Raw genomic sequence first — 27,654 nt, 5'->3', positions numbered from 1 at the left:
GTATAGGCTTATTCAATAACATTGAGAAACGCATGCGCAAGAACACTGTAGCAAAATGGCGAGCCTGTTGAAAGTGACTGGATGTGTTGCACAAAAAACGCTGCTACAAAATTTAGTACGTTTCGATTTTATGATTTTTTAATATTTTCTCAAATTTTACTTATTTTTGTAAACATCAGCGTGGTTTGATTTTGAAATACTTTTTGTCTAAGCTGGAAAATCCTTAAAGAAATTCTAATGTTATGCTGCCAAGGTGAAGGTCACTACTTTCGTAATCGACGATTTAGAAATATTTTTTTCTGTGAAACTATAACAATAAAGTTCATATCAATTTAACCCATTCTGAGGGTTATCTTATGTTGCTTATGGTAGTCACTATTATCAATTGTACCGAAATGCCTGTCTTTGTTATATAACTTTCTATGTTTGTTGCCCTTGAAAAGGAAGGCTTCAGTTTGCTGTAGGGTCAAGGCTGTAGACCTATAGACAACTATAGTTTTGAAATTGTTTTATAATCTGGTACTGAATTAATATTAGTTTCCCATTATGAATTGATAATTGTGGTTGCCTGCTGTTTTACGGAATCTAAAAGCCAAAGTCCGCAAATGTATCACTGAGTATCCGTTTCTCGTATTATTGTGGTTTCTCTTATTATCTCGGAATGGTTAAAACGGATGGAAGCGAAGCTCGCGACTTCTGTCGATATCCGAATTCTAAATCCGTCTATTTAGCAGAGCTGCTTCATCTCCGGCAAAAATAATGAAAGAAATGTGACAAATACAGATTAAAAACAAAATAGCTGTGGAAGTTCCCAGCAAACACCCGACGTTGACCCAACGTTGGATCAACGTTGAATTTTGGTCGCGACGTCGGTGACCTTCATACAACGTCAAATCGACGTTGAATCCCCGACGTCTAACAGACGTTGCATTTTGACGTCGACTCGACGTCGGGTTTTGGTCGGTAATCTGACAATAGGTAAATTTAATTTATGAAACCAATATATATATAAATGAAAGCATAAACAGCGAGAATTTTAAGTTTAAGTTTAGAAAAGGAACATTATATATTTATTTTCTCCATCAAAACAACAGTATCACGTGGGTGGCTAACGTACGATATTCGATAGGTGGCGCTCTGTAAACGGATAGTCGCAGATCAGTATGAAATATATTTGCTCTATTTTCGTTTAAATAATATCTTATCTCCTCGAATTAGTCTAAGAAGTGTTTATATAATTTACAATGAAGTTGTTATCATTTTTGAGGGCTTCATTTTATAGTGGTAAATTATTTAGTAAATTCGAATTTGCGACTTATCGGATTTGAAATTCAATTGTATTGGCGGACAAAAAACGACGGGTTGACAGACAAAGTTGTGTATTCCAAACAAAAGAAAAAGGTAGGCAAACATTATATATTGTTTTTCAATGCTAATTTACCGCATGTTTGCATGGATTCGATGGTTATTTGATCATTGAAATGTTTGACTGGAAAAACTTAATGTCACATGATTTCGCGAGATAAATATTTTTGTTTCCAAGTAAGAACACTTTATCATTTGCTATAGAACAGTCTGTATAATCGGATCATTTTTCCCACACTATATCGCCATGCCAAATAAATGCACAATCAATGGTAGGAAATATCCTAGCAATTGAAATCAATAAAAAGTTAAATGCAGTACGTAAGACTCTTATTATTCAAATGCTGGTAAATAAAGTTTCCTCTTATTTCTTATCAACATGAATTTCACCTATATGAGGGGCCAGTCATTTACACATGTATCAGATGCAGTTTGATTTTGATATCTGTGTAGTTGTTAAACTACTCGTTGTTAATTGTAGTACTTTACCCATACTGTAAGCATACCATGTGTTTCTTATATTATGATAATGATTCATGGCATTTGATAGGTGTAAATGATACGACTTTTGTAAGATATATCTGAAAGCACATTGTATTTGACTAGTATCTTTTTATTAATGTAATCAAACAACATATTATCAATCAGAAAACACATTATCATAGTTATAAATCAATAAAAGTAATAGTTTGTTAATTAGCCTGCTTATCAACAAGTTGTATGCTCGTATCATAAAACGATTTTACACTAAGCCAGTCTGTCCTATATACACTTAGCAGACCAGATCATGCTGGGCAGAGATGCTATCTATAAAAATGACAGTAACATGTGAATTTCTTTGATGTTGTATGAGCATTTGTACAAAGTACTTTGAATAATAGAATATAAAAAATAACAATATCAATTTTTGCGGGAATAGAATTAATTTGGTATTTGTTATATCAGTTTTTTCATGCGCTTATGAGTCAACTAAGATTAATAGTAATTTGATTTTGCCTATTGTATTAGACAAACATCCTTTCACCACATGGTTAAATTCTAAAAACGATTATATTTCGTCTTTCAGATTGTGAAAAGTATGATAATTCAACATGTGTCAAAAGTTCATGAGGAAGATGAAAATATTTAGAGGAAAAGAAAAATGAAAACCTACCAAGATTTTGTGACAGGTATAATTCAAAATATTATAGAAAAAACAGTGATCTTATTACCCTTGATTTTATAATGAAATTCTTCACGAAGCCATTTTTTATCAAAATTAATAGATATATACAGTAGGTACACGAAACTACATGGTTTAAACTAAATTAAAAATAATAAGTGCATGTATCTTTTTAAGTAGTTGGAGAGTTTTGTTAGAATTTCGTTTAATTATAATATGTAAAAGTGATTTATTTCTTGCACTTGTAACTGATTATTTTATTTTTTTTTAATTTCAGAAAGTGTGATGAGATCTCAGGTTGGAGACGGGAATGATACGCTATGCCCCAGATCGACATAGTGGAGGAGGACGAAAGAAGCTAGAATACTAATGAAGATACATGAACATTGCTATTTATAGTTAAAACAAAATATTCAGAATATTGTTCCATTTAACATTCAGATCTAGATTCAGTTATAAAATACAAAGACAAATATACATTTAGCGAGTTGGATAGATGATTGAAAAATCCTAAACTCTGAGTGATCAGTTCAGTGGTGATATAAGAAAAAACACATGCATGGATGTTTGCTATATAAAATGTCAGTGTAAATATTCAAGAAGGATTTTGTTTAACATGCTTAATCAATACATGAAGCGTTATTAAAGTACATACCGTCAAGTTAAATAGTTTCAAAAAATATTATGTAAATCTTGCGTTTGTTATATAGTACCACATTTCTTGTTTTGTACTTGTGATTCCGAGTATAAAATAAATTGCTAAAATCATAAGAATGCTTATTTTTAACCCTATTAAAGAGCTTTAAAATGAAAAAAAATCATATTCCAAAAGTTTTGAATGAGGTTAAATCATGGTTAGAAAATTTGGTCAGATAAGGTTGGCATATGGTCAGATAATGGTCAGAAAAGGTTGGATTATGGTCAGAAAAAGGTTTGATTATGTCCAAATAATGGTCAGAAAAGGTTGGATTATGGTCAGATAATGGTCAGAAACGGTTGGATTATGGGCAGAAAAGGTTGGATAAAGGTCATTTTATGACGTTGTATAGACGTCGGTTTCTGACGTCTAAAAAACTTTCAAATCCAACCTTCTGCCAACGTTTACCCAACGTCAGTGTCTAACGTCAGTACAACGTTGGTACAACGTCTTTTGTTTGCTGGGTTTTCGTAAAATCCAGAGAAATATCATTAAATTTATCAGTTATTTTCCGAAAATCCTCATTTTTTTTAGTTTTTTCCATGTTGCAGAAACCTGTCAAATGACGGTCTCATACTACTATTTGTACATAACATCTCAAATCAATAAATAATATACGAAACATATGAACTCCAATTAAAAAACCAATAATGAAGCATTGGTTATCAATATCACTTTTTATTTTTGACAACTAAACAACAAAAACATGTGTCACTACAATGGAAAACTGTAGTATTAATTGCTAAATGCTCATACAACTAATAAATAAACATAAACTTAATATATTTAAGAGGGATTACATGTACTTAAAACTTAAAGTGTTGCTCCTCTTTTGTCTGCTGTGGTAGTGTCACATGACTAATACAGTATAAACAAGAATTTTAGAGAAAGGAATCACTTCCCCTCAGAGCATGCTTGTCGCTGTGAAGGCACAGGTCATTGGCAGAAGACTTGAACTTGGGATGGCGCAAAAGATCAGGACTTGTACTGCGGACCAGCTGCCTTTGTCCTGACTAATGCAGAGGGGAGTGGCCCTACAAAGTACAGACTTCCTGAAATACGTCGGTCCGACGGACATGTCCGATAAATTTTGATCAGGTCCGACGATTTTTTATTACGGATCGGTCCGACTTTTATCCAAGCAGCATGTATACAAAATGGCGTCGCTAAAGGTGCCAAACCGGGGAAAAATCGAAAATCTACGTCAAAGGAGCGCGCAGAACAGCAATAAAAGGATGAAAAGAATAGACCTGAGACAAAATGTAATGAAAAATGGAAGCAGGACCTTGAATCGTTGGTGTATGACAGGGGGAGTTGAAAATGCGCTGTTTTGATCAATTTTATTTGGTCTGACAGATTTCGTTTCGGTCCGACAGATTTTCATGGTTTGTCAGACCGAATGTCTGACAGTTTTTTTCAACTTTCAGGAAGTCTGAAAGTAGGCTCTCAGTCGACCAGGATGGTGTGCTAGGGTTCCTAGCACGGATAGATGGCTTTTGCTGGCACCAACAGTTCTTTTAAAGGCTACCTCCTTTCATTTTTTCTCAGGTTACTGTACATTTAGGTTCTCATTGACCGCCATACAGTGATCTACTTTTGGCTCAAATTTCATATCTTTGGCTAATACTTTGTGGAAATTGCATGAGAGGTAAACTATCACTGTGCTTAAAAATTAACACTTTATTGTTATGACTGGTGACATGTCCAGGGTCCATACTCTACAGGGAAGCTGCATTTTGTGACTTTACGGGCGGATGGACCCTAATTAAGCATAGACTTCACACGCAGTAAATTTTTTTTTTCAGTGTTATGCTTTAGTTAGTAAGATACTCTTTAGCGCAGGGCATTGGTCTACACCCAGTGTTGGTCCTACCAATCGGTTATGTCATCTGGCTAAAGTCATCCAGGACTATGAGAGATTTATTTTGCGCTAGGCAGGGAATCCATTTTTTCGAAGTTTGTGTGTCATTTACTGCTGATTTTGGCTTGTGACTTCCAAAATATAGTGCTTTCACTTCTTTACCTATATATTGTGACTTCCAATGTCAAAAGTTTTCAGTTTCCGATTTCCAAATTTTGAAGTGTAATGGAATCCCTAAGATAGGGTCATGCATGTGAGATATTAAATGAACACATTCATTACAGCCTTGTAACTTACTGTGACCTCTCACTGAGAAACAGACTATACTAATAATAATAATGCAGATAGGCAAATATATGAAGACACAAAGTGAATACAGATATGATACAACACAACATGGAAGATACAACATACACATGCTATGATTGATTACAATAAGTAATCAATGCACAGGTTACAGTTGTTTTCAAGAAGTAATTTAAAGTTAACAAACTCTAAAAATATTGCATTTATTGAACAATATGCTCAAATTGTTCACACAAACGGTTCGGTATTTGTTTTGCATGCAACTTCTTTTCAAAGGAGTCACAAGTTGGGGAGAGAAAGGCTTCTGTATATTTGAACTGAAGTGTGCCATTAATATTGTTTTCTTTTTTTTTTTCAGGCAAAACCTACAGCAGTATGCAGCAAGAATTTCCACTTTAAAATTTTTGGACAAAATCACACAAACAAATCATCTAAAACAGGCGAGCAGGTATTGAGAAAATTCTTTTTTTAATTGTTTCCAGTATTTTATTAATTTATTAAAGGTTTTCTCTGGTAACTACATGCACGTTTCCATGTGCACCAGCTTGGGCATAATATAAGAATACAAGCAACTAATTACTATAGACATGATAAGTTATGACCGAAGTTAAGTAATGATGTGTTTAACTGAGAATTATTTTGCATGGCGCTGCTCAATTATGTGGAATTTGTGTTATAATAATGAAGAATTAAGGTTCATAAATTAATACCAAAAAACTTGTTGGTTGATATAGGACAGCGAGGGAATTAAATTCCATAAGTTTGAAATTATTGATAGAAATATATTCATTGAAACAATATATTAGCATAAATGAAATGAGCCATTTTTTACTGGTTTTATCCAGCCTTTATATTTACCTTCACCATGAGTTAGACTTTTTTGCTGGACTATTAAAGAAAAGGGATAGCTATTGTGCTTACCCCAGTGTCGGTGCCACACTTTGGTTAAGTTTTTGCATGCAAGTTGGTATCTCCAAAACAACTGAAGGGAATGGGTTAAAACTTCACATACTTATTTAAGAGCATACTAGGTAATGTGTCAAGACCCATGACTCTTAAATGGATTTTGAAAGAATTATTGCCCTTTTTCATCTGAGAAAATTCTACAATATCAAAGCTCTTGTTTTACTATTGAGCACTGAGAGTAGCCATGCATGCTGTGCCACCAACAGCTCTTTTGTGGAATATTTGTGTATAAAATTGTATATGTTTTTGCAGTTATCGCGAGACTACCCTGTCATAGACCATACTTACGATGCTGTAGTGGTGGGTGCTGGTGGTGCGGGGCTCAGGGCTGCTTTCGGTCTTGCCAATGAGGGCTTCAAGACGGCATGTATCACAAAGCTGTTTCCAACCCGTTCACACACAGTTGCTGCACAGGTAAAATTTTATAATAAATGTACCAATTTTTCCTTTAAGCTTAAACATTCATATTTATGAAGACTTAACATTAATTTTTCAAAACTGTGACATAATATTTCAAATAGATTAACACTGCTGTGACAAAGGTTTATGTTTCTTTATTTAAACTGACCTTATTGTCCCCCGCCTTTTCGAAGAAAAAAGGGGGATATAGAAATAGGCTCCGTCCGTCTGTCCGTCCGTCTGTCCGTCCGTCCGTCACACTTTCGTGTCCGGTCCATAACTTTGTCATTTATGAAAGGAATTTGAAATAACTTGGCACAAATGTTTATTATAATAAGACGATGTGTCATGCGCAACAACCAGACCCCTACCTCCAGGGTCAAGGTCGCACTTGCTCATTCAAGGTCAACATTGCCTATTTGAGGGTATATGTCGTGTCCGGTCCATAACTTTCTTATCTATGAAGGGATTTTGTAAATACTTGCCATAATTGTTCACAATAATCAGACGATGTGTCATGCGCAAAAACCAGTCACCTACCTTCAAGGTCAAGGTCACACTTGGAGGTCAAATATTAACATAGTCTGTTACAGGATATATTTCGTGTCCGGTCCATAACTTTGTCGTTTATCAAAGGAATTTGAAATAACTTGGCACAAATGTTTGTTATAATAAGAGGATGTGTCATGCGCAACAACCAGATCCGTACCTTCAGGGTCAAGGTCGTACTTGCTCATTCAAGGTTAACATTGTCTATTTGAGGGTATATGTCGTGTCCGGTCCATAACTTTCTTATCTATGAAGGGATTTTGTAAATACTTGCCATAATTGTTCACAATAATCAGACGATGTGTCATGCGCAAAAAACGGTCACCTACCTCCAAGGTCAAGGTCACACTTGGAGGTCAAATACTTACATAGTCTGTTACAGGGTATATTTTGTGTCCGGTCCATAACTTTTTCATAGATCCAAGGATTTTGAAAATACTATGCACAAAAAGTCACTATAATAAGAGGATGTGTCATGCGCAACACCTGCATCCCTACCTCCAAGGTCAAGGTCACACTTAGAGGTCAAAAATTAACATAGTCTGTTATAGGGTATATTTTTTGTCAAATCTAGAACTTCTTCATAGTTCAAGGGATTTTAAAATAACTTGGCACAAATAGTCACCATAATAAGACAATATGTAAGGTACAACACCTGCACCCCTACATCCAAGGTCAAGGTCACACTTAGAGGTCAAAGGTTAACAGAGTCTGTTATTTGGTATATTTTTTGTCCCGTCCATTACTTCTTCATAGATTAAGGGATTTTGAAAATACTTGGGACAAATAGTCACAATGATTAGATGATATGTCATGCGTAACATCTGTGTCCCTACCTCCAAGGTCAAGGTCACACTTTGAGATCAAAGATTTACATAGTCTGTTATTATAAGGGTATATTTTGTGTCCAATCTATAACTTCTTCATAGTTCAAGGGATTTTGAAAATACTTGGCACAAATAGTCTCAATAATAAGACGTTATGTCATGCACAACACCTGCTCCCCTACCTCCAAGGTCAAGGTCACACTAAGAGGTCAAATCTTAACATGATAGATTTTTAAATTCCGTGTTTCATTTTATTTTTTTAACAAATTTATTGTTACATTTGCAGATCTAGCATTGATCATAATTTTGGAGTAAATGTCCTGAGATCCATTATAACCTCAATCTTTTGAAATAGCACAATTTTATGCTTCATATAGAATTTCCCGAGGCGGGGGACGTTGGTAACTCTGTTACAAATTCTTGTTGTTATTGTATTATTCACTTGTTCCCTCATTCATTACACGATGTGAACACAAATGCCTTATAATTATGAAGTTTCTATTTTCAAGATTATAAAAAAAATATTTTGAATAATTGTATCTTACTAGGGTGGGATAAATGCTGCATTAGGGAACATGGAGGAGGATGATTGGCGATATCATTTCTACGACACAGTGAAAGGATCTGATTGGCTGGGAGATCAGGATGCGATTCATTACATGTGCGAAGAAGCCCCGAAAGCTGTGATTGAGGTATGTGAATCCAATATGATCATTGTAACTTTTACCTTAATAAACTTGCTGAAGTGTAAACAGTTTAAACAGTATTCGTAATTATCCGATATTAGTTTTTCAGGGATATCAATATCCTGCTTTTCAGCTACTTGAAAAAATTTGATTAAATTCCATAGAAATTGTCCTTGGCAGGCTCTTACAGGAATGACTATTATATAATTTTTACCTGCTTTACAGAATTTGATATAACTTAAAGAAATAAGCCAATAATTAAATATTGTCTACGCTAGCCATATCCTCAGGTGATAGCCAGTGTGTATTCTAGGACTTGAAAAACAGGGGATTTTTATCGAAAAGTTAGAATTTATTACATTTGTTGATTATTTTCCTTCTTTCTCTATATATATAAAATTTCCCCCTTCCTCTGAAAAAGAAATATAGAGGAGAACTCTCAAAAATATGGGTGAATACCCCCCATCCCCCCTCCCCCCCATCCCCCCTCCTAGAATAGACACTGGATAGCTAGGTGAAAGCTCTAGCATGAGCCTCTAGTTTATTTTTTACTGCCAGAGAAATATTATCCAGTCTTCCAATAATAAAATCTTGTGTCTATGCTAACCATATCCTTAGGTGAGCGATAAAAGCACCAGCTTGACCATCTTGTTTATATTTCACAGCTGGAGAATTATGGTATGCCATTCAGTCGTCTTGAAAACGGAAAGATTTACCAGCGAGCATTCGGCGGACAAAGTTTGAAGTATGGCAAGGGTGGACAGGCTCATAGATGTGCGGCTGTAGCCGACAGAACTGGTCATTCACTTCTACATACACTATATGGAAGGGTAATAATTTGAAATTATTATCAAATATGATCATGTAGACAACCCCGACTAGATTTGTATTGACCATGCTAATCTTACAGTGCTTAGGCCATTCCATTGAAGATTTAGTAAATATATGTTGAGTTTGTGATGATAACAGAAATTTCTTCAATTAATATATAGTATTCTAGGACTGCGTAACAAAACTACATGTGTATTCTGAAAATTATAAAGGAAACTACATGGAATTATTTCACATCAAATTTAGTAGATAATTTTTCGTTTTTCATTAGATGAATAATGTGTTACAAACATTTCACTTTACACAGAAATAAATTTACATGAAAGTTATCAGACTTTTAACAAGGTCTGGTTATTTCTGGGTCATTCCTCATATAGTTATACTTATTTTATCTGTCACCGTACAACATTTGATGGAAAACTTTATACACCTACTTCCCTATCAGAAACTGTAATGGATCTTGGAATAAAATAACTTCAGAATTTCATGAATATTTGTGGAATTAGAGAATATTTATTGTGGTGTTAGGTAAAGGGTTTCTGAAACATATTTAAATATTTTTGTTAACTATTCGGGCCCTTGCTTTGGTGAATGTCTTTATAAATTTGTATTGAAACAAACAAGAAAGAAGTTAACAAGAACATATATCAAGGCTAGAGTGTATCTTCTTAATTTCAGTCTTTGAAATATGATACACATTACTTCATTGAATACTTAGCCCTTGATTTGATCATGGAAGATGGTGAATGTCGGGGAGTTACGGCCCTTAGTCTTGAAGATGGCACAATACATAGATTTAAATCAAAGAACACGATTTTAGCAACAGGGTATAGTAATATTTCATTGTCTTCATTCATTTGCATGACGTAATTTTTTGTTGTTTTTGTTAAAAAATGATGTATTGATGTTTTTTTAAAGAAATCTTCTTATTGCTTTGAAGTTGAAAAATGTGATATAATATTATATTCTTTTCATGCTTTATGAGCAGTTTTTCATTGTCCCCAAAACATGATTTAATACATTGTGTTAGTAGTTATGCTACAAAAAAGATTTATTAAAGATGTATGAAAATGTGGAGAAATCAGCAATAAATAGAGGATATTGAATGAGTGTAGGATCAATGTTGAATTTATTGATAGAGTTGAATAAAACTATATAATATGAGCCTCTGGCAAACATTTAATTTTTTTATTCAACAAGGTCAATAAATTCAGTAATGAACCTACATGTACACGAATATAATATTCTATTTATCACATATCCAAAATAAAGACTACTTCAAATGCAAAAGAATCATTTTTCATGGACACACCTCTTTACACTTTGTATCGCATAATTGACGTCACATCAAATTAGTGTTTAATGGTTTTACTAGGAAAAAAAAGAAGAGTCATTGAAAGTCTATGGCTAGAACAGTAAAAAAAAGTGCCATTGCACAGTTGCAGTATAAATATTATTAGGAATGTTGTCATTTCCAGTTATCAGGGGAATTAAGTCAAAACTTTTAGAAAAAACATGAAACATTTTACTATTTAAGGGGATATGGAAGAGCATATTTCTCGTGCACATCAGCTCACACTTGTACAGGTGATGGAACTGCCATGACAGCCCGTGCGGGACTTCCCAATGAAGACATGGAGTTTGTACAGTTCCATCCAACAGGTATTGAATTTTTCCTTAGGTTTTATAAAAATTTACCATTCATCATACACAAATCAGAGGCTATCTTAGGGACAGCTTTCTGTCTTTCAGTCGATTTGATTTATAAAAAAAGCTGATATAAATCACCTGCTGTTAAATCATGGTTCTTGTGAAGAATGTTCACAGTGGAAAATATAACATATACCCATTTTAGACTAGAGCCTTTATTTGGCTGTAATATTAAAGGGAAAAGATCACTGAAGTAACTGCTTTGATAAACTATGGCAAACGTAGAAAAATATTTTATGAATCTAATAGAACCAATCCTGAAGCACAAAAATTGTGAGTCAAGCTTTAAATTGAAAAAAGTTCATTATTTCTATCACAGCAGGAGACCAAAAAGGCTAATAAATATGAAGAGATGCTTTTAAGATAAAACATTTGTTAATTCACGTATTTACTTTCTTTCAAGATTGTTTCCATATGGTTCACAGTTTTTTATTATTAACTCATGACTGTGGCAGCTGTTATACATCAGTCAATAAGCAACTATCAATAAATATCGGGTTTTGGACAAACAAGCTAGAGAAATTATCATGTTTACTATGTACTTCAAAGAAGTGATTTCTTGTATAATAACTGATAAGTATATTGGATATTATGAAACATTTGTAGAAAGATATGGAATGAGTGTGGGTTCAATACTGAATTTATTGAACAAGTTGAATAAAATTATATTATGCGAGCCACTGGCGAGCATAATATTTTTTATCAAACAAGTTTAATAAATTCAGTAATGAATCTACACAAATGTTATGTGAGCTTCTGTAATATTTTCTATCTCTCTCTATTAGTCGTCCATGTAGTGTATTGATAGTGAAATCCCGTAAACCTAAAGAGACAGATTTAACTCATATACAGGATTGGGGCAGTACCTTTAGACTCTTGCAGAAATCATAATCACAAAATAGACAAATATAGATTTTTTCGCCGATTCTTACATTTTTCATTTATTTTCATACATGGTTTGAAAAGATTAAAAAAAACCTTTTAAAATTCATTCCATACGGTGAAAAAGCAAGATTTTAGCATTCAAGCGCCTTGTCCGGTATAAAACGGTTTATACGGTAAGAAGGAGGGGGTTAAAATGCTATATGGTTTATTTCGAGTCCAGGGGCGGCAAAATCTGACTTTAATTTACTTGCTCGTTTTTATGTGAAGAATTTCTTAAGTTGTTGGTATGATATCTATATAGTAAATTCTTGAAAATTTCTACTTGTCCGTAGACTGTACAGGCTGTGGGGCAATCAGGGGAATACACACAATAAATTTGCCGCCCCTGGAGTCCATTGAATAAGATGAACAAGGAATCGGGAATGAATTTGTATGACGTCAATGGAATTTTTTTTTTTCTCCAGGTATATATGGAGCGGGTTGTTTAATTACTGAGGGTTGCCGTGGTGAGGGAGGCATCTTGCTCAACTCGAAAGGAGAGAGGTATATGGAACGCTACGCCCCAACTGCCAAGGATCTTGCCTCCAGAGATGTTGTTTCAAGGTCGTCTACTATTGAGATTAGGGAAGGCAGGTATGTATTTAGTGGACAGGATCGTTTTTCTTTTCATTTGGGTCAGAATTATTTCACCCGGCCCATATTTGATTGAAATAGGTGACAAGTTTTCAGGATTATTCCTGAAGTTTCAAGATTTTCAGTCTCCTGAAAACTTTCTATTTCCTATGTAATACTGTAGAAAAACTGGATTTTTAGGATTTTTAAAATTTCCAACATGCACCCATGGATATGTTTGAGAGTTCCTTTTGATGTAGAAAAAAGAGATGTGATAAATAATAAAACAGCAATGATTGTAAAATGAAATGATAAATTTTCACTTTTTAGGGAAACAATAAATTTTCACTTTAGAGAAGGTATCGGCAAGCATTTTGTTTTTTGTAGTGTATGTCTGCATGTCTTTGCCATATTGTCATTAATCTATAACCACGGGCCTTTGTAGCTGTACATCATCTTCCACCAGAGAAGAGCCTCATTTTGAATTTCGGGGTAGAAATTTTCAACATGTAGGAAACTCTACAATAACTTTGTTACTTGCAAGATGGATGTTTGGAAATGAAATGAGCCGTGTCATGACAAAACCAACATAATGGGTTTGCGACCAGCATGGATCCAGACCAGCCTGCGCATTCGCGCAGTCTGATCAGGATCCATGCTGTTCGCTATCAGTTTCTTTATTTGTTATAGGGTCTGTAAGCGAACAGCATGGATCCTGATCAGACTGCGCGGATGCGCAGGCTGGTCTGGATCCATGCTGGTCGCAAACCCATTATGTTGGTTTTGTCGTGACGCGGCTCAAATTTTCTTTAACTAGGGGCTGTGGACCAGATAAAGATCATGTTTACCTTCAACTTTCACATTTACCAGCAGAGGTATTGAAAACTCGACTTCCAGGTATCTCGGAGACGGCCATGATTTTCGCTGGCGTTGACGTCACTCGAGACCCTGTACCTGTGCTCCCAACAGTACATTACAACATGGGCGGTGTTCCTACTAATTACAAAGGACAGGTGAGTTGGCGTATAGTTAAATTTATTCTTTAAAGTGACGTTATGTCTCTTTTTGTTTGCTGTCCAGTTAAATTAGTAATATATTTCAAAAGATTGGCTAATGGTGATTGACCAGTAATTGATTATTGAATAATGTTTATGATAAATGTTGATGTAAAAACTGCTTAAATTAAAAAGAGGCTTCCCTATTCTTTTTTAGAGTTAGAACTTTACAGATACAATTTGAAGATATTTATTGACATTTTGATTATTTTGTCATTGTAAAATATAAAATTGAACACAATTATAACAAAATAATCTAGGAATCTTGATTTTTACCAGTTCAGTGACCATTTACACTTTGGATTGACATAATGCCACTTTAATATTTTAAATTTTTCAAAAAGTTATGCAACATATAAGGAACAACACACAATTATTCTGTATTAAAAAAAAGTTAATTTCAATAATTTTTGTTAAAAAAATGTGTTTTGTATGATTTTGATGTTTAAAATTTTTACAGGCAATCACATTTGATGGTAAAAATGATAGAGTTATCCCAGGTCTGTATGCCGCTGGAGAGGCAGCATGTGCCTCGGTTCATGGTGCCAACAGGTTAGGCGCAAACTCACTTCTTGATTTGGTGGTATTTGGCCGTGCCTGTGCCAACACTATCATTGAAGAAAATAAACCAGGGGAGAAGATCGGTGATATAGCTCCAGTAAGTTACTTCTTTATGTTTATATCGTAGTTATGTCATATATCATGAACGGAGGTCATTCTTCTGTATAATTTTATCACAGTTAAGTTATATATCATGATTCTAAATTTTTATATCATAGTTATGTCATACAACATTGACTGAGGTCATTCTACTGTATAATTTTATCACAGTTAAGTTATATATCATAATTCTATATGTTTATATCATAGTATGTCATATAACATGAACGGAGGTCATTCTACTGTATAATTTTATCACAGTTAAGTTATATATCATAATTCTATATGTTTAAATCATAGTATGTCATATAACATGAACGGAGGTCATTCTACTGTATGCTGTTATCACAGTTAAGTTATATATCATAATTCTATATGTTTATATCATAGTTATGTCATATAACATGAACTGAGGTCATTCAGCTGTATGGTTTTATCACAGTTAAGTTATATATCATAATTCTATATGTTTATATCATATTTATGTCATATAACATGAATTTAGGTCATTCAGCTGTATGGTTTTATCAGTTAAGAGATATATCATAATTTTATATGTTTATATCATAGTTATGTCATATTACATGGATGGACATCATTCTACTGTATGATTTTATCACAGTTAAGTTATATATCATACTTCTTTATGTTTATATCATAGTTATGTCATATAACATGGACTGAGGTCATTCTACTGTATGCTTTTATCACAGTTAAGTTATATATCATAATTCTGTATGTTTATATCATAGTTATGTCATATAACATGGACTGAGGTCATTCTACTGTATGCTGTTATCACAGTTAAGTTATATATCATAATTCTTTATGTTTATATCATAGTTATGGCATATAACATGGACTGAGGTCATTCTACTGTATGATTTTATCACAGTTAATTTATATATCATAATTCATAAATTCTATATTTTTATATCATAGTTATGTCATATATCATAGACGAGGCCTTTCTGTTGTATGTCTGTATTAAAGTTATATCATATATCATTGGCTTTAGTCACTCTTCAGCATGTTGATATCATAGTTATGTCATATATCATATAGTGAGCTGTTGTCAGACTTGATGAACATGTTGGGTACCCTTCTGTTGTCAAAATGTACAAATGAGTTGGATAACATTGTGTTGTCAGACTGTATGAATATCTTTGATGCTACTGTACTGTTCCACTGAATTAATACATTGGATAAACTTATGTTGTTAAACTATATGTGTGTGTTAGATACCATTGCTGTCAGACTTAGTCAAATATAAATGAGCCGGGCCATGACAAAACCAACATAGTGTGTTTGCCACCACCATGGATGCAGACCAGTCTGCGCATCAGTGAAGTATAACCAGGATCCATGCTGTTTACTTTCAAACTCTATTAAAGTAAAGAAACTGATAGCCAACAGAATGGATCCCAATCAGACTGCACGGTCTGATCAGTATCCATGCTGGTTGCAAATGCACTATGTTGGTTTTGTCATGGCTCGGCTCATTAATGTGTTCGATAACATTGTGTTATCCGACTATGATTGTGTTGGATTACATTGGGCTGATCAACTGTATGAATGCCTTCAATACTTTTATGTTATCAGACTTCTTGAGTGTGTTTGATAACCCTGTATACTTAAAAAGTTGAAGCTAAATTCCCTCATTTAGGAGTATAATGTTTAAATTAAAATTGTTTAAGTACATAATGTGTCAAACACAAATAATATATAGCCTAAGTAACATGAAGATTAAATTTGCTTTGTTTGATTTACATAATGTTTTGAAATGCAACATTCTTTATTTTGAGTATGATAAATATGTTAATGAATGTTTTGTTGAAATTCAAATTATCGTGCTATTGGTAGGAGACAATTTCTATTATCATAATCTTGGTGGGAGTTCAGATTTATTACCATCATTGACTTGACTGATAATTAAAAGTTCTATGTTGTTTTATATGTTTGTCCAAAGAAAAGGTCAGTGTTGATGTAATGGAAAAAACCCAACCATCTAAATTCTAAGAAATGCCACTATTCCAAAGTGGGGGAAAAAACCCTGCTAATTTCTGTAAGAAAATTGCCATTTTGGATGTTGACAAAACATCTAATGGTCATTTCTCTCTTGCAACTGATTCAGAAATCTTATGAGATCGATATTAGTCACTTTTTAGCTCACCTTGCACAAAGTGCAGGTGAGCTTTTAGGATGGCCAACCAAATGGCGTCCATCGTCAGTCGTCCGTCCACATTTTAAATATTCTAAGGACATCTTCTATGATACCGCAAGGCCAATGTTAATGAAACTTGGCAGGAATACTCTTTGTATGAAGCTCTATCAAGATTGTTCAAAGAATTCCATTTCATGCAGAACTCTGGTTGCCATGGCACCCGAAAGAAAAATCTTAAAATATCTTCTTTTAAAGAACCCAAAGAGCTAGAGCTAAGATATTTGACATGAAATATCTTCTAGTGAGTGTCTACCAAGTTTGTTCAAATAAAAGCGCTGGGGTCAAAATTGGCCCTGCCCCGGGGGGTCATTGATCTTCCCTATATGCATATAGTAAAAACTTAAAAAATCTTCTTTTAAAGAACCGTAAGAGCTAGAGCTTAGATATTTGGCATAAAACATCATCTAGTGAATATCTACCGGGCGGTCGGTCGGTCGGTCGGTCGGTCCAGACGTCCGTTGCATTTTCCTTGTCCGGACCATAACTTTAAGACTAATAGTTGGAATTCAATATAACTACATACAATGGTCAAGCACATTGAGAGGAAGTGCAGTGCACAAGAACCATAACTCTATCTTGACTAATTACAGAGTTATTGCCCTTTGTTACTTTTCCTTGTCCAGGGCATAACTTGAAAACTACTGGTTTGAATTCAAAACAACTTCATACAATTGTCAAACACAATAAGGGGAAGTGCAGTGCACAAGAACCATAACTCTATCTAAAGTAATTACAGAGTTATTGCCCTTTGTTACTTTTCCATTGCTTTCTTTTGTCCGGACCATAACTTGAAGACTAATGGTTGGAATTCAAAATAACTACATACAATGGTCAAGCACATTTAGAGGAAGTGCAGTGCACAAGAACCATAACTCTATCTTGACTAATTACAGAATAACTGCCCTTTGTTACTTTTCCTTGTCCGGGGCATAACTTGAACACTACTGGTTTGAATTCAAAACAACTTCATACAATTGTCAAACACAATAAGGGGAAGTGCAGTGCACAAGAACCATAACTCTATCTAAAGTAATTACAGAGTTATTGCCCTTTGTTACTTTTCCATTGCTTTCTTTTGTCCGGACCATAACTTGAAGACTAATTGTTGGAATTCATTATAACTTCATACAATGGTCAAGCACATTGAGAGGAAGTGCAGTGCACAAGAACCATAACTCCATCTTGACTAATTACAGAGTTACTGCCCTTTGTTACTTTTCCATTGCTTTTTTTGTCAGGAGCATAACTTGAAGACTAATGGTTGGAATTCAATATAACTTCATACAATGGTCAAGCACATTGAGAGAAAGTGCAGTGCACAAGAACCATAACTCCATCTTGACAAATAACAGAGTTATTGCCCTTTGTTACTTTTCCTTGTCCAGAGCATAACTTGAAAACTACTGTTTGGAATTCAGTACAACTTCATACAGTTGTCAAGGACATTAAAAGGAAGTGCAGTGCATAAGAGCCATAACTCCATTTTGACAAAATACAGAGTTACTGCCCTTTGATACTTTTCCTTGTCTGGAGCATAACTTAAAAGGTACTGGGTGAAATTCAAAACAACTTCATACAATGGTCAAGCACAAAAAGAGGAAGTGCAGTGCACAAGAACTATAACTCCATATTCAGTATTTATAGAGTTATTGCCCTTTGTTCCTTTTCTTTGTCTTTATGGACTTATTACTGAGTAATTCAATAAAATTTCATCAATGGCCAACCACATTGAAAGGAAATGCAATATACAAGAACCACAACTATCTTTAATTGCCCACAACCATAACTCTATATTTCAATTCTTTTACAAGATATTCTGTTACTAGTAACATCCTCATTTCCGAAGCAGTCTTGTGGGGGTATTAATCACATTTAGTGATAGTTCTAGTTACAATTAATGTAATCAATTTTGAGCAAGGTAATTAATTATATGATGATAACACTACAGTGTTAGCATGTAATCAATTAAAAAATCGATGATTACAATTAGTGATTACCTCAGGTCTGACCCCCTTATACCTAATAAAATGCATGGAAGGGGCACTTTAGGGTTCTATGGTTTTTCTCTACCAGTACAGAGGGTAAATCACCATCAGAAATCTACTGTGACTATGTGACTTAAAATCAAACCAATCAGTTAATTGATTAGTTGTACAGTTTAAGATGGTTTATGGGGAAAGTTGAAGTATTTGTGAAAATCTGGTAAGTGTCTGTTCAGAATCTGAATGTCACAGTCATTGATTTTAAGCACTGGCCCGGTGGCCCTTGGCCAGTGTGAATTTTAAAAAAAATTTAGTAAAATATATAGTAGAATCAATTCAAAACTGGAATTCAGGCCAGTAAAGTCAAAATTTTAAATTCATTGACTGATGAAATATTTTCAGAAGTGGAAGTGAGAAAACATACGACTGAATTTATTTTTGCATTTTTTTTATAGAACGCAGGTGAAGGATCTGTTGCTAATATTGACCGAGTGCGGTTCTCAAACGGCTCGGTACCCACAGCTGATCTACGTCTCCGGATGCAGAAAACTATGCAGAACCATGCAGCTGTGTTCCGTGACGGCCCCACATTAGAGGAGGGTGTTAAAAAGATGCGGGATCTTAATAAAGAACTGGATGATCTAAAGGTACTATTTTCAATATCTATTAGTTACAGTTTCTACAGATGTAGGGGGAAAAAGACACACATAAAGGCGGCATTAGGCATTGAGCGGATATGCGAGCACTGTGAAAACTAAAGAAATTCAAGGTTTAAGTCATTATTGTGGAAGAACTTTAAATCAATTTAGGGAAATAATGATTCTTGAATGGAGAAATTCACAATATAGAAGAACACGCAACAATTAAATTTTGTGTTAACTTATGGAATCGAAAAAAATTAAAACTTACACCAAGAAAAAATATGGCAGAGCTTTACCACCAACAATTCAGCTGTAGGTTATATGGATTTTGTCACATGAAATCTTGCTGTTTAAATATAAAAAAAATGTGATATTTTTGTGCATTGGCAATATATAAAAGAATAAGTAACTAAGTGAGATTTTATTCATTAAAATGTAAGGGACACAAATAGTTTGTCCAGAGTTATCATTGTTCTCTTGTAAATTGAAATTTGCTGTTCTTTCTAAGATATTAAAAAATGACATTATGTCCTATCTATGTGTAAATGGTCATTGAACAGGTAAAAATATGATGTATAAAAATACAGTTTGGTAGTATTGTCCAACAATATTGACCTGGCACTTCATTAATTTCCGTAAAGGTCAGGTGATAAACAGTGGTATCTAATGAATATATCGATATCTTTATTAACTTCACATGTCAACGAATTGTGGTGTATTGGTATAGATGCCTGACTACTGATCTGAAGTTCCCTCGTTCGATACCTTACCAACAACACATTATGAAGACATACATTTTTTTTATTTATTTCATTTTGAAATTAACTTGCAAGAATTAATTTGAAATCATTTTACTACATCTTGTTTTTAGCTCGACTATACAAAGTATATGGAGAGCTGTCCTACTCGCCCTGGCGTCGGCGTCCGCGTCCAGATTTCAGATTAAAGTTTTGGTGCAGTAAAATATTTTTCACTATAACTTTGTCATTTCTTAAGGTACCAACTTCAAACTTCAAATATATGTTCCTTATCATCAACCACATCTTATGTGACAAGGTTCATAACTCTAGCACCAATATTTTCAGATTTATCTCCCCTTGAACTTAGAATTTTCCTTAAAAAATACTATTTTTTACTGTTACTTCTTTATTTCTTAAGGGATGAACTTCATACTTCAAATATATGTACCTTATCATCATCCACATCTTATGTGACAAGGTTCATAACTCTAGCACCAATATTTTCAGATTTATCTCCCCTTGAACTTAGAATTTTCTTTAAAAATACTATTTTTTACTGTTACTTCTTTATTTCTTAAGGGATCAACCTCATACTTCAAATATATGTACCTTATCATCATCCCCATCTTATGTGACAAGGTTCATAACTTTAGCACCAATATTTTTAGATTTATCTCCCCTTGAACTTAGAATTTTCTTTAAAAAATATTATTTTTTACTGTAACTTATTTATTTCTAAAGGGATCAACTTCATACTTCAAATAAATGTACCTTATCATCATCATCCACATCTTATGTGACAAGGTTCATAACTCTAGCACCAATATTGCAAGAATTATCTCCCCATCAACTTAGATTTTTTTACTAGAAAAATGTTACTTTTTACTATAACTTTTTTAGTTTTAAAGGTATCTACCTCAAACTTCAAATACTTATTCCTTAAAATCAATTATATTTTATGTGACAATGTTCATAACTCTTGAAGTAATTTTTACAGATTTATTTCTCTTTGAACTTAGGATTTTCTTTAAGAAATATTATAACTTTGTTACTTTTTAAGGTATCTACTTCAAACTTCAAATATATACTTCTTATCATTACATACATGTTGTGTGACAAGGTTCATAACTCTAGCGTGACTATTTCTAGAATTATTTCCCTTGATCTTGGAATTTCTTTTAACAAATGTTATTTTTTGTGTCGCCTCTACGGAGTAGTGGCGTTATAAAGGGATCACTTCTCCGTCGTCTGTCTGTCCGTCTGTCTGTCCGTCACAAAACTTGTCCGGACTACTCCTCATAAACTACTGGTGCAATTTCATCCAAACTTTACAGGAATGATCAGTACCAAGTCTAGTTGTGCATATTGTCAGCATTTTCTGGTTCAATGATTTTTGACAGAGTTATGGCTTTAATAATTTTTATTTTTAAAGTTTGTCCGGACTACTTCTCTTATACCACTAATGCAATTTCAATGAAACTTTACAGGATTGATCTGTAGCTCAAGTCCTTGCGCATATTGCACGGGTTTTCCGGTTGAATGATTTTTGGCCGAGTTATGGCCCTTTGATAAAAAGGTGTTTTTTTCTGTGTGTTGCCAGATACACAAAAGCTTGTCCGGACTACTCCTCAAAAACTACTGGTGCAATTTCATCCAAACTTTACAGGAATGATCAGTACCAAGTCTAGTTGTGCATATTGTCAGTATTTTCTGGTTCAATGATTTTTGTCAGAGTTATGGCCCTTTAATAATTTTTATTTTTAAAGTTTGTCCAGACTACTTCTCTTATACCACTAATGCAATTTCAATGAAACTTTACAGGATTGATCTGTAGCTCAAGTCCTTGCGCATATTGCACGGGTTTTTCGGTTGAATGATTTTTGGCTGAGTTATGGCCCTTTGATAAAAAAGTGTGTGTTGCCAGATACACAAAAGCTTGTCCGTACTATTCCTTATAAACTACTAGTGCAATTTTATCCAAACTTTACAGGAATGATCAGTACCAAGTCTAGTTGTGCACTGTCCGTCTGTTTGTCCATCTGTCACAAAACTTGTCCCAACATAAAATTGGCCATCATGAGGCGACACATGTGATTACTGATCGCTCTTGTTTACTACAACTTAATACATAATTATACATAATTGATTTTTCTTTCATAGTTTTGTCCTCCTTACTGCGACCAGTATTTTATTAGTCGAGCTTGGCTGTCTCCTGTGACAGCTCTTGTTAGGATACCTTTTAAGTAGTGTTTTTATACAATTTTATTTTTTATTTCATTACATTATCTTAATTATTAATAAAAAGGACAGCACGTCCATAATACAAATAAAAATTCATACACAACCAGAACTCAAAACGTTTTGCACGAGTTAAGAGAGAAATAGCAATTTTAAAATAATAAAAAAATATAAAAGTGGCTGAACCAGGATTCGAACCTACGAGTGTGCGTCTATATTCTTGAAGTGACAGCACTTTACGACTGTGCTAAGAGGGATTTGTAATTTATATCATTTAACAACTGGTTATCGATTTACAATAGATTGTAACATTTACGGAATTTACAGACTATGGGGTCAAATGCAAGAGTGCCAGGTCAATGTTGTTGGACAATACTGTTAGAACAAAGGAATGACATCATAGTAGTTATTATCCCCCGCCGAAAAATTTCGGCGGAGGATATAGAAATAGTCTCCGTCCGTCCGACCTTTTTGTCCGGAGCATATCTCTAAAAGTATTTGAGTTATCAACTTGAAACTTCATAGGTGGATAGACCTCATTGAGGAGGAGTGCAGTGCACAAGAATGATAACTCTACCTTGCATGATTTTTGAGTTATTGCCCTTTGTTATTTTTCAAAATTGATTTTTGTCCAGAGCATAACTCCAAAAGCCTATGAGATATTAACATGAAACTTCATAGGTGCATAGATTTCACTCAGGAGGTGTGCAGTGCACAAGAATGATAACTCTACCTTTCATAATTTTTGAGTTATTGCCCTTTGTTATTTTTCATACCTAATTTTTCACCTGAGTGGAGCATAACTCAAAAAGTGTTTGAGATATCAACATGAAATGTCATAGGTGGATAGATCTTATTGAGGAGGAATGTTGTGCGCAAGAATGATAACTCTTCCCTATACAATTTTTGAGTTATTGCCCTTTGTTTTTTTTATGCTATTTTGTCCAAGCTTATCTCAAAAGTATTTGAGGTATCAACTTGAAACTTCAAAGGTGGATGGATCTCATTTAGGAGGAGTGCAGTGCTTAAGAATGATAACTCTACCCTGCATTATTTTTGAGTTATTGCCCTTTGTTATTTTTCAAAATTAATTTTTGTCCAGAGCATAACTCAAAAAGCCTTTGAGATATCAAAATGAAACTTCATAGGTGCATAGATCTCACTCAGGAGGTGTGCACTGCACAAGAATGATAACTCTACCTTTTATAATTTTTGAGTTATTGCCCTTTGTTCTTTTTCATACTTAATTTTTCAATTCAATTTTTTTCTCAAAAAGTATTTGAGGTATCAACTTGAAACTTCATAGGTGGATAGATTTTACTGAGGAGGGATGCAGCACACAAGAATGATAACCTACCCTGCATTATTTTTCAGTAATTGCCCTTTGTTATTTTCAGCCATCAGTATTCACATAGGTTTCAAATCTGTAATCATTATAGCCATCAGTTTTCATTACCAAAAGACTTCTTAAAATGGAATTATTCTGCTCTACTACATATACATTCTTCCAATGAGCAAACACATTCGGCGGGGGATGGCCATGTTGACATGGCTCTTGTTAAATGTATGATAAACATTTTCATTTCAAATATTGATCATTCACCATTACAATAGACAATCCTTTGAAATATATTACGTATTTAACTGAACTTTACAGTCGGAAAACTGCGCACAATATCCAGTTGTAGCTTTTATTATGATAATATATATATTGGTATTCATTGTAGATATTTGAATACTAATTTTGGTTTGATATTACAGTTGTTTGATCGTGGAATGATCTGGAACACAGATCTTGTGGAGAGTCTAGAGTTACAGAACTTGATGATAAATGCTCTTCAAACAATCGAATCTGCCGCCGCTCGTAAAGAAAGCCGTGGAGCACATGCGAGAGAAGATTTCCACGTAAGTTTTCACATCATTGTCCTCATACAGGACCACAGAAAGTAACTCTACTTGCTGTCACTTATGTTGAGAATATTGTAAAAATAACTTGAGTCTCTTGGGGTAATAGTGCATGGGTAATAGTGCATAGTAGCATCCCGAAAATTGAAATGACACCAGGGGCAGAGCATAGATTTCTGTTGAGGTTGACTAGGCTATATCATAATATAATTGTAGACTTATCCTAAAATTGGTAATGAATTTACCCTGAAATTGGTAATGGACAGTTCCAAAATTTATCAGTTGGACAAGTGCATTTTAAAAAATCCAGCATGTTCAGGGTTTTTGGCGTTCGACATTGACCAATATCTGTTGTCTTAAACAATTATTGTAATAGTAAATGCTGAGTAAAGTTTGTTTTATTAAATAAACTATAATGAACTGTGATAATTTTTTCCAAAGTGTGACAGAAAATTCATAAAAGTGATATTGGACAATTCCAATATAAACACCGGAATAGACCAGGGTACAGAGTAAACTGTCAATTCATTAGTACAGATTTTACCCCACTTTTAAAAGTTTAATTCACAAAAATAAGCACAAAAAGTAATTTAATGAAGAGGAATTTTTTTTTTTTTAATTTCAGCAACGTTTAGATGAGTATGACTATAGTAAGCCACTAGAAGGCCAGACTGCTCTACCATTAGAAAAACACTGGAGAAAACATACACTCTCATATACAGACAGTGCAGGAAATGTGAGTAAATTTAGATTGGTTCTTAAAGCATCATGCCTCCAGATTAGCGAAAATATTTCAATAAATCAAACTTGTGAAATGTGTACTAAGAGTTTAGGAAAAAGTAGAAAGATTCAAGATTCAAGTAATAATTTACATGTTATGAGCAATTAATGGTGAATTTTAATATTATGTGTAACTATATTCCTTCTGCGTTACTAACGCAGTAAGGGCATTTTTTGCATAATTTGACCTCTTTTCATAAGTAACATGGGTTGCAAGTGGGATTGATAATGTGTAAATTGCTTCCTTTTAGTTACTATATAATATTATACATTAAATTTCATTTTCAAAATTTTCACCAAAATAAGCATAAATCTGTGTGTGCTGCTTTAATGATGTCAATATACCTTACTTTTTCAAATTCAAGGAATGTCATATGCTGTGTATGAGTCTCATGTATGGAGTGATAATGAATTCATCCTTCTCTTGGTTAGGATTGGTTTCATGGGTTATTTAGAGGAATACTGATTTTAATAATAAAAAAATTCTCGGTTTGGTTGGGTTTGAAGAAATATTAGAGAAATATTGATTTTGATATTCCTTCAAGTTGTCTTCATATTCCCACATGATTTATGCTCATGGTTCACCTTTGTGTGCACATAACCAAGGTGCCTGGATATGTACTCACAAAGCACATGCAAAGCAGACCTACATTGTATGTTTGTAAAGCTGGCTAGCTTCCTCCTGTTAGAAAATTTCAACCCTAGACAAATTCAAACTTACAAATCTATTTTGACACTGGTGTTTAAAGGCACATAATGCTTCAGAAAAGTTGAATTTTTTCTTCTTTAGAAATGGCTGCCATGATTTTTTTACACTTAAATAATTGTTTTAGAGCAAGTTAAATACTTATTATCTAAAAAAAATAGTGTCAAATGTAAAATAGTTTGTCATAAAAGTAGCAAAATGTAAACAATGCAGTATTTTGACTTCCTTACAAAATACTAAATCACTAAAACTCTATTAAATTGCCAAAAAGCAACAGAAACAAAAAACAATTCAGGTAATTGGCCAATGAGTACTATATTTTTTTGGAAACTATATAACATGATATTAAAAATAAAAAAAAAGCTTTTGAAAAATAGATATAAAAGTTTTTTGGGGCATAATGGGCCTTCACATTTTTTTTTTAATCCTACAGAGGTTTAAATTTACAAACCTACTTTGATACTTGAGTTTATTACTGTAACAATATTGATATCAGAAAACAGTTCAAGTATTTTATACAAAAACAGTAATATTATTTTCAGTCTTAAATTGTAATTTTGTTAAATGTTGTGAATTTTCTCGTTTCAGACTAAACTGGATTACCGCCCAGTTATAGATCAGACACTAGATCAGAAAGACTGTCCAATGGTCCCACCAGCCATACGTTCTTATTGAGGATTTTGTGTACCAAAAAACTATTTATAGATTATAATAATTACCGAGTCTGTCCTTCTAAATGAGCAGTGTAACAAATAAAAGTACCTTTTGTGTGGGTTTTGAAAACACACGCACACAAACCAATGATAATAAAAATAGAAAGGTGATAATAATAAGTTAAAGGTCAAGATGTTTTCATCTTTTATTGTGTTCTTTTGTTTATTGTTGATGGAAGATTTTCATAATTGCTTTTTGATCGTAAACAACAATTTAAAAAATTTTAATCTAAAATGAGAAAGGCGTTTGATTCTCTACTTTTGAAAAGTCTGTCAGACAATTAAAGTATGACATTTTTATGATGGTTCTGTCCGCAGTTGTACAGCTGATGCGAGTCTTTATGATATATAGTCACAGGTGTGTGTCTTGAAATCTTTGAAGTATTAAAATCACTTTGAAATGTTGGTCTGTTACCACTATTGAATTTAATGTAAATGTTAAATTGTTTTTCTGTTAATTTTTTTTTTGTATTGTGTATTATGTATGAAATTACTGTGTAATATTTGTGAGATACATTTATATATTGAAATATTTGCAGTAAAGACTTGAAATAAGATCCAAATAAATTGTGCAGTAGTGATCGAGAAATTATCGTCCAATTTCTATATTCAAACATATTTAGTTATTGTTGTAAAACTGACATATAGATTGAAAGAGAAGACAATTAATTTATGTTGAAAATAATTGTACATTAAATGCATAGATAAATGTGGCAATGTCTTTTTGTTTATCAGATATATATTTTTGTGAAAAATGCCATATATTGGTTAAATACTAAGTATACACCTATTGTCTTTACATGCTTAAATACCCACTTAAATATTTAAGGGATTTGTCCTAACAATTTCTAATTTCTTTTTCTTCTTTTTTTGTTTCTTTTTTTTAAACATTTAATAAACAGAATATATTTGAAACAGAATATATTTGGTTAGGTTTATGAGATATAAACTTCCCTCTTGATTGTTGTGGAAACAAAACTAGATTTAAACACACGTTTGTGCTAAATTATAGTGCTTAGAATATATATTTTCTTATTTTTCATTGCATCTTGACTATAGAAAGCTTTGCAGACATATTGTCTTTACTGATCGTGTATTTATTGAATATTTGTTTTATTACAAAACTGAATAAAGTATATGAAATTCTGAGACAA

General features: G+C 33.4%; 1 protein-coding gene and 1 long non-coding RNA gene across 2 annotated transcripts; both read left to right on the top strand.

Moving 5' to 3' along the window:
* On the top strand, positions 1-27,654 carry LOC132745204 (succinate dehydrogenase [ubiquinone] flavoprotein subunit, mitochondrial-like). The gene is made up of 14 exons (XM_060734043.1): positions 1-115; positions 5,750-5,839; positions 6,610-6,771; positions 8,681-8,824; positions 9,484-9,648; positions 10,328-10,476; positions 11,187-11,311; positions 12,709-12,877; positions 13,674-13,869; positions 14,372-14,569; positions 19,233-19,424; positions 24,158-24,301; positions 24,927-25,037; positions 26,376-27,654. Exons 1-14 carry the CDS (start codon positions 56-58, stop codon positions 26,460-26,462), a joined length of 1,992 nt encoding a protein of 663 aa, XP_060590026.1. The 5' UTR covers positions 1-55; the 3' UTR covers positions 26,463-27,654.
* On the top strand, positions 809-2,836 carry LOC132745205 (uncharacterized). Its single transcript, XR_009627806.1, has 3 exons — positions 809-1,401; positions 2,432-2,534; positions 2,805-2,836. It is a non-coding gene; the product is annotated as an uncharacterized LOC132745205 (long non-coding RNA).

The sequence above is a fragment of the Ruditapes philippinarum genome, unplaced genomic scaffold (assembly GCF_026571515.1).
Source record: "Ruditapes philippinarum isolate M1 unplaced genomic scaffold, ASM2657151v2 ctg3393_1_1_1_1, whole genome shotgun sequence".
NCBI classification, from domain to species: domain Eukaryota; kingdom Metazoa; phylum Mollusca; class Bivalvia; order Venerida; family Veneridae; genus Ruditapes; species Ruditapes philippinarum.
The sequence above is the reverse complement of the archived record's forward strand: the minus strand, read 5'-3'. Positions and strand labels throughout refer to the sequence as shown.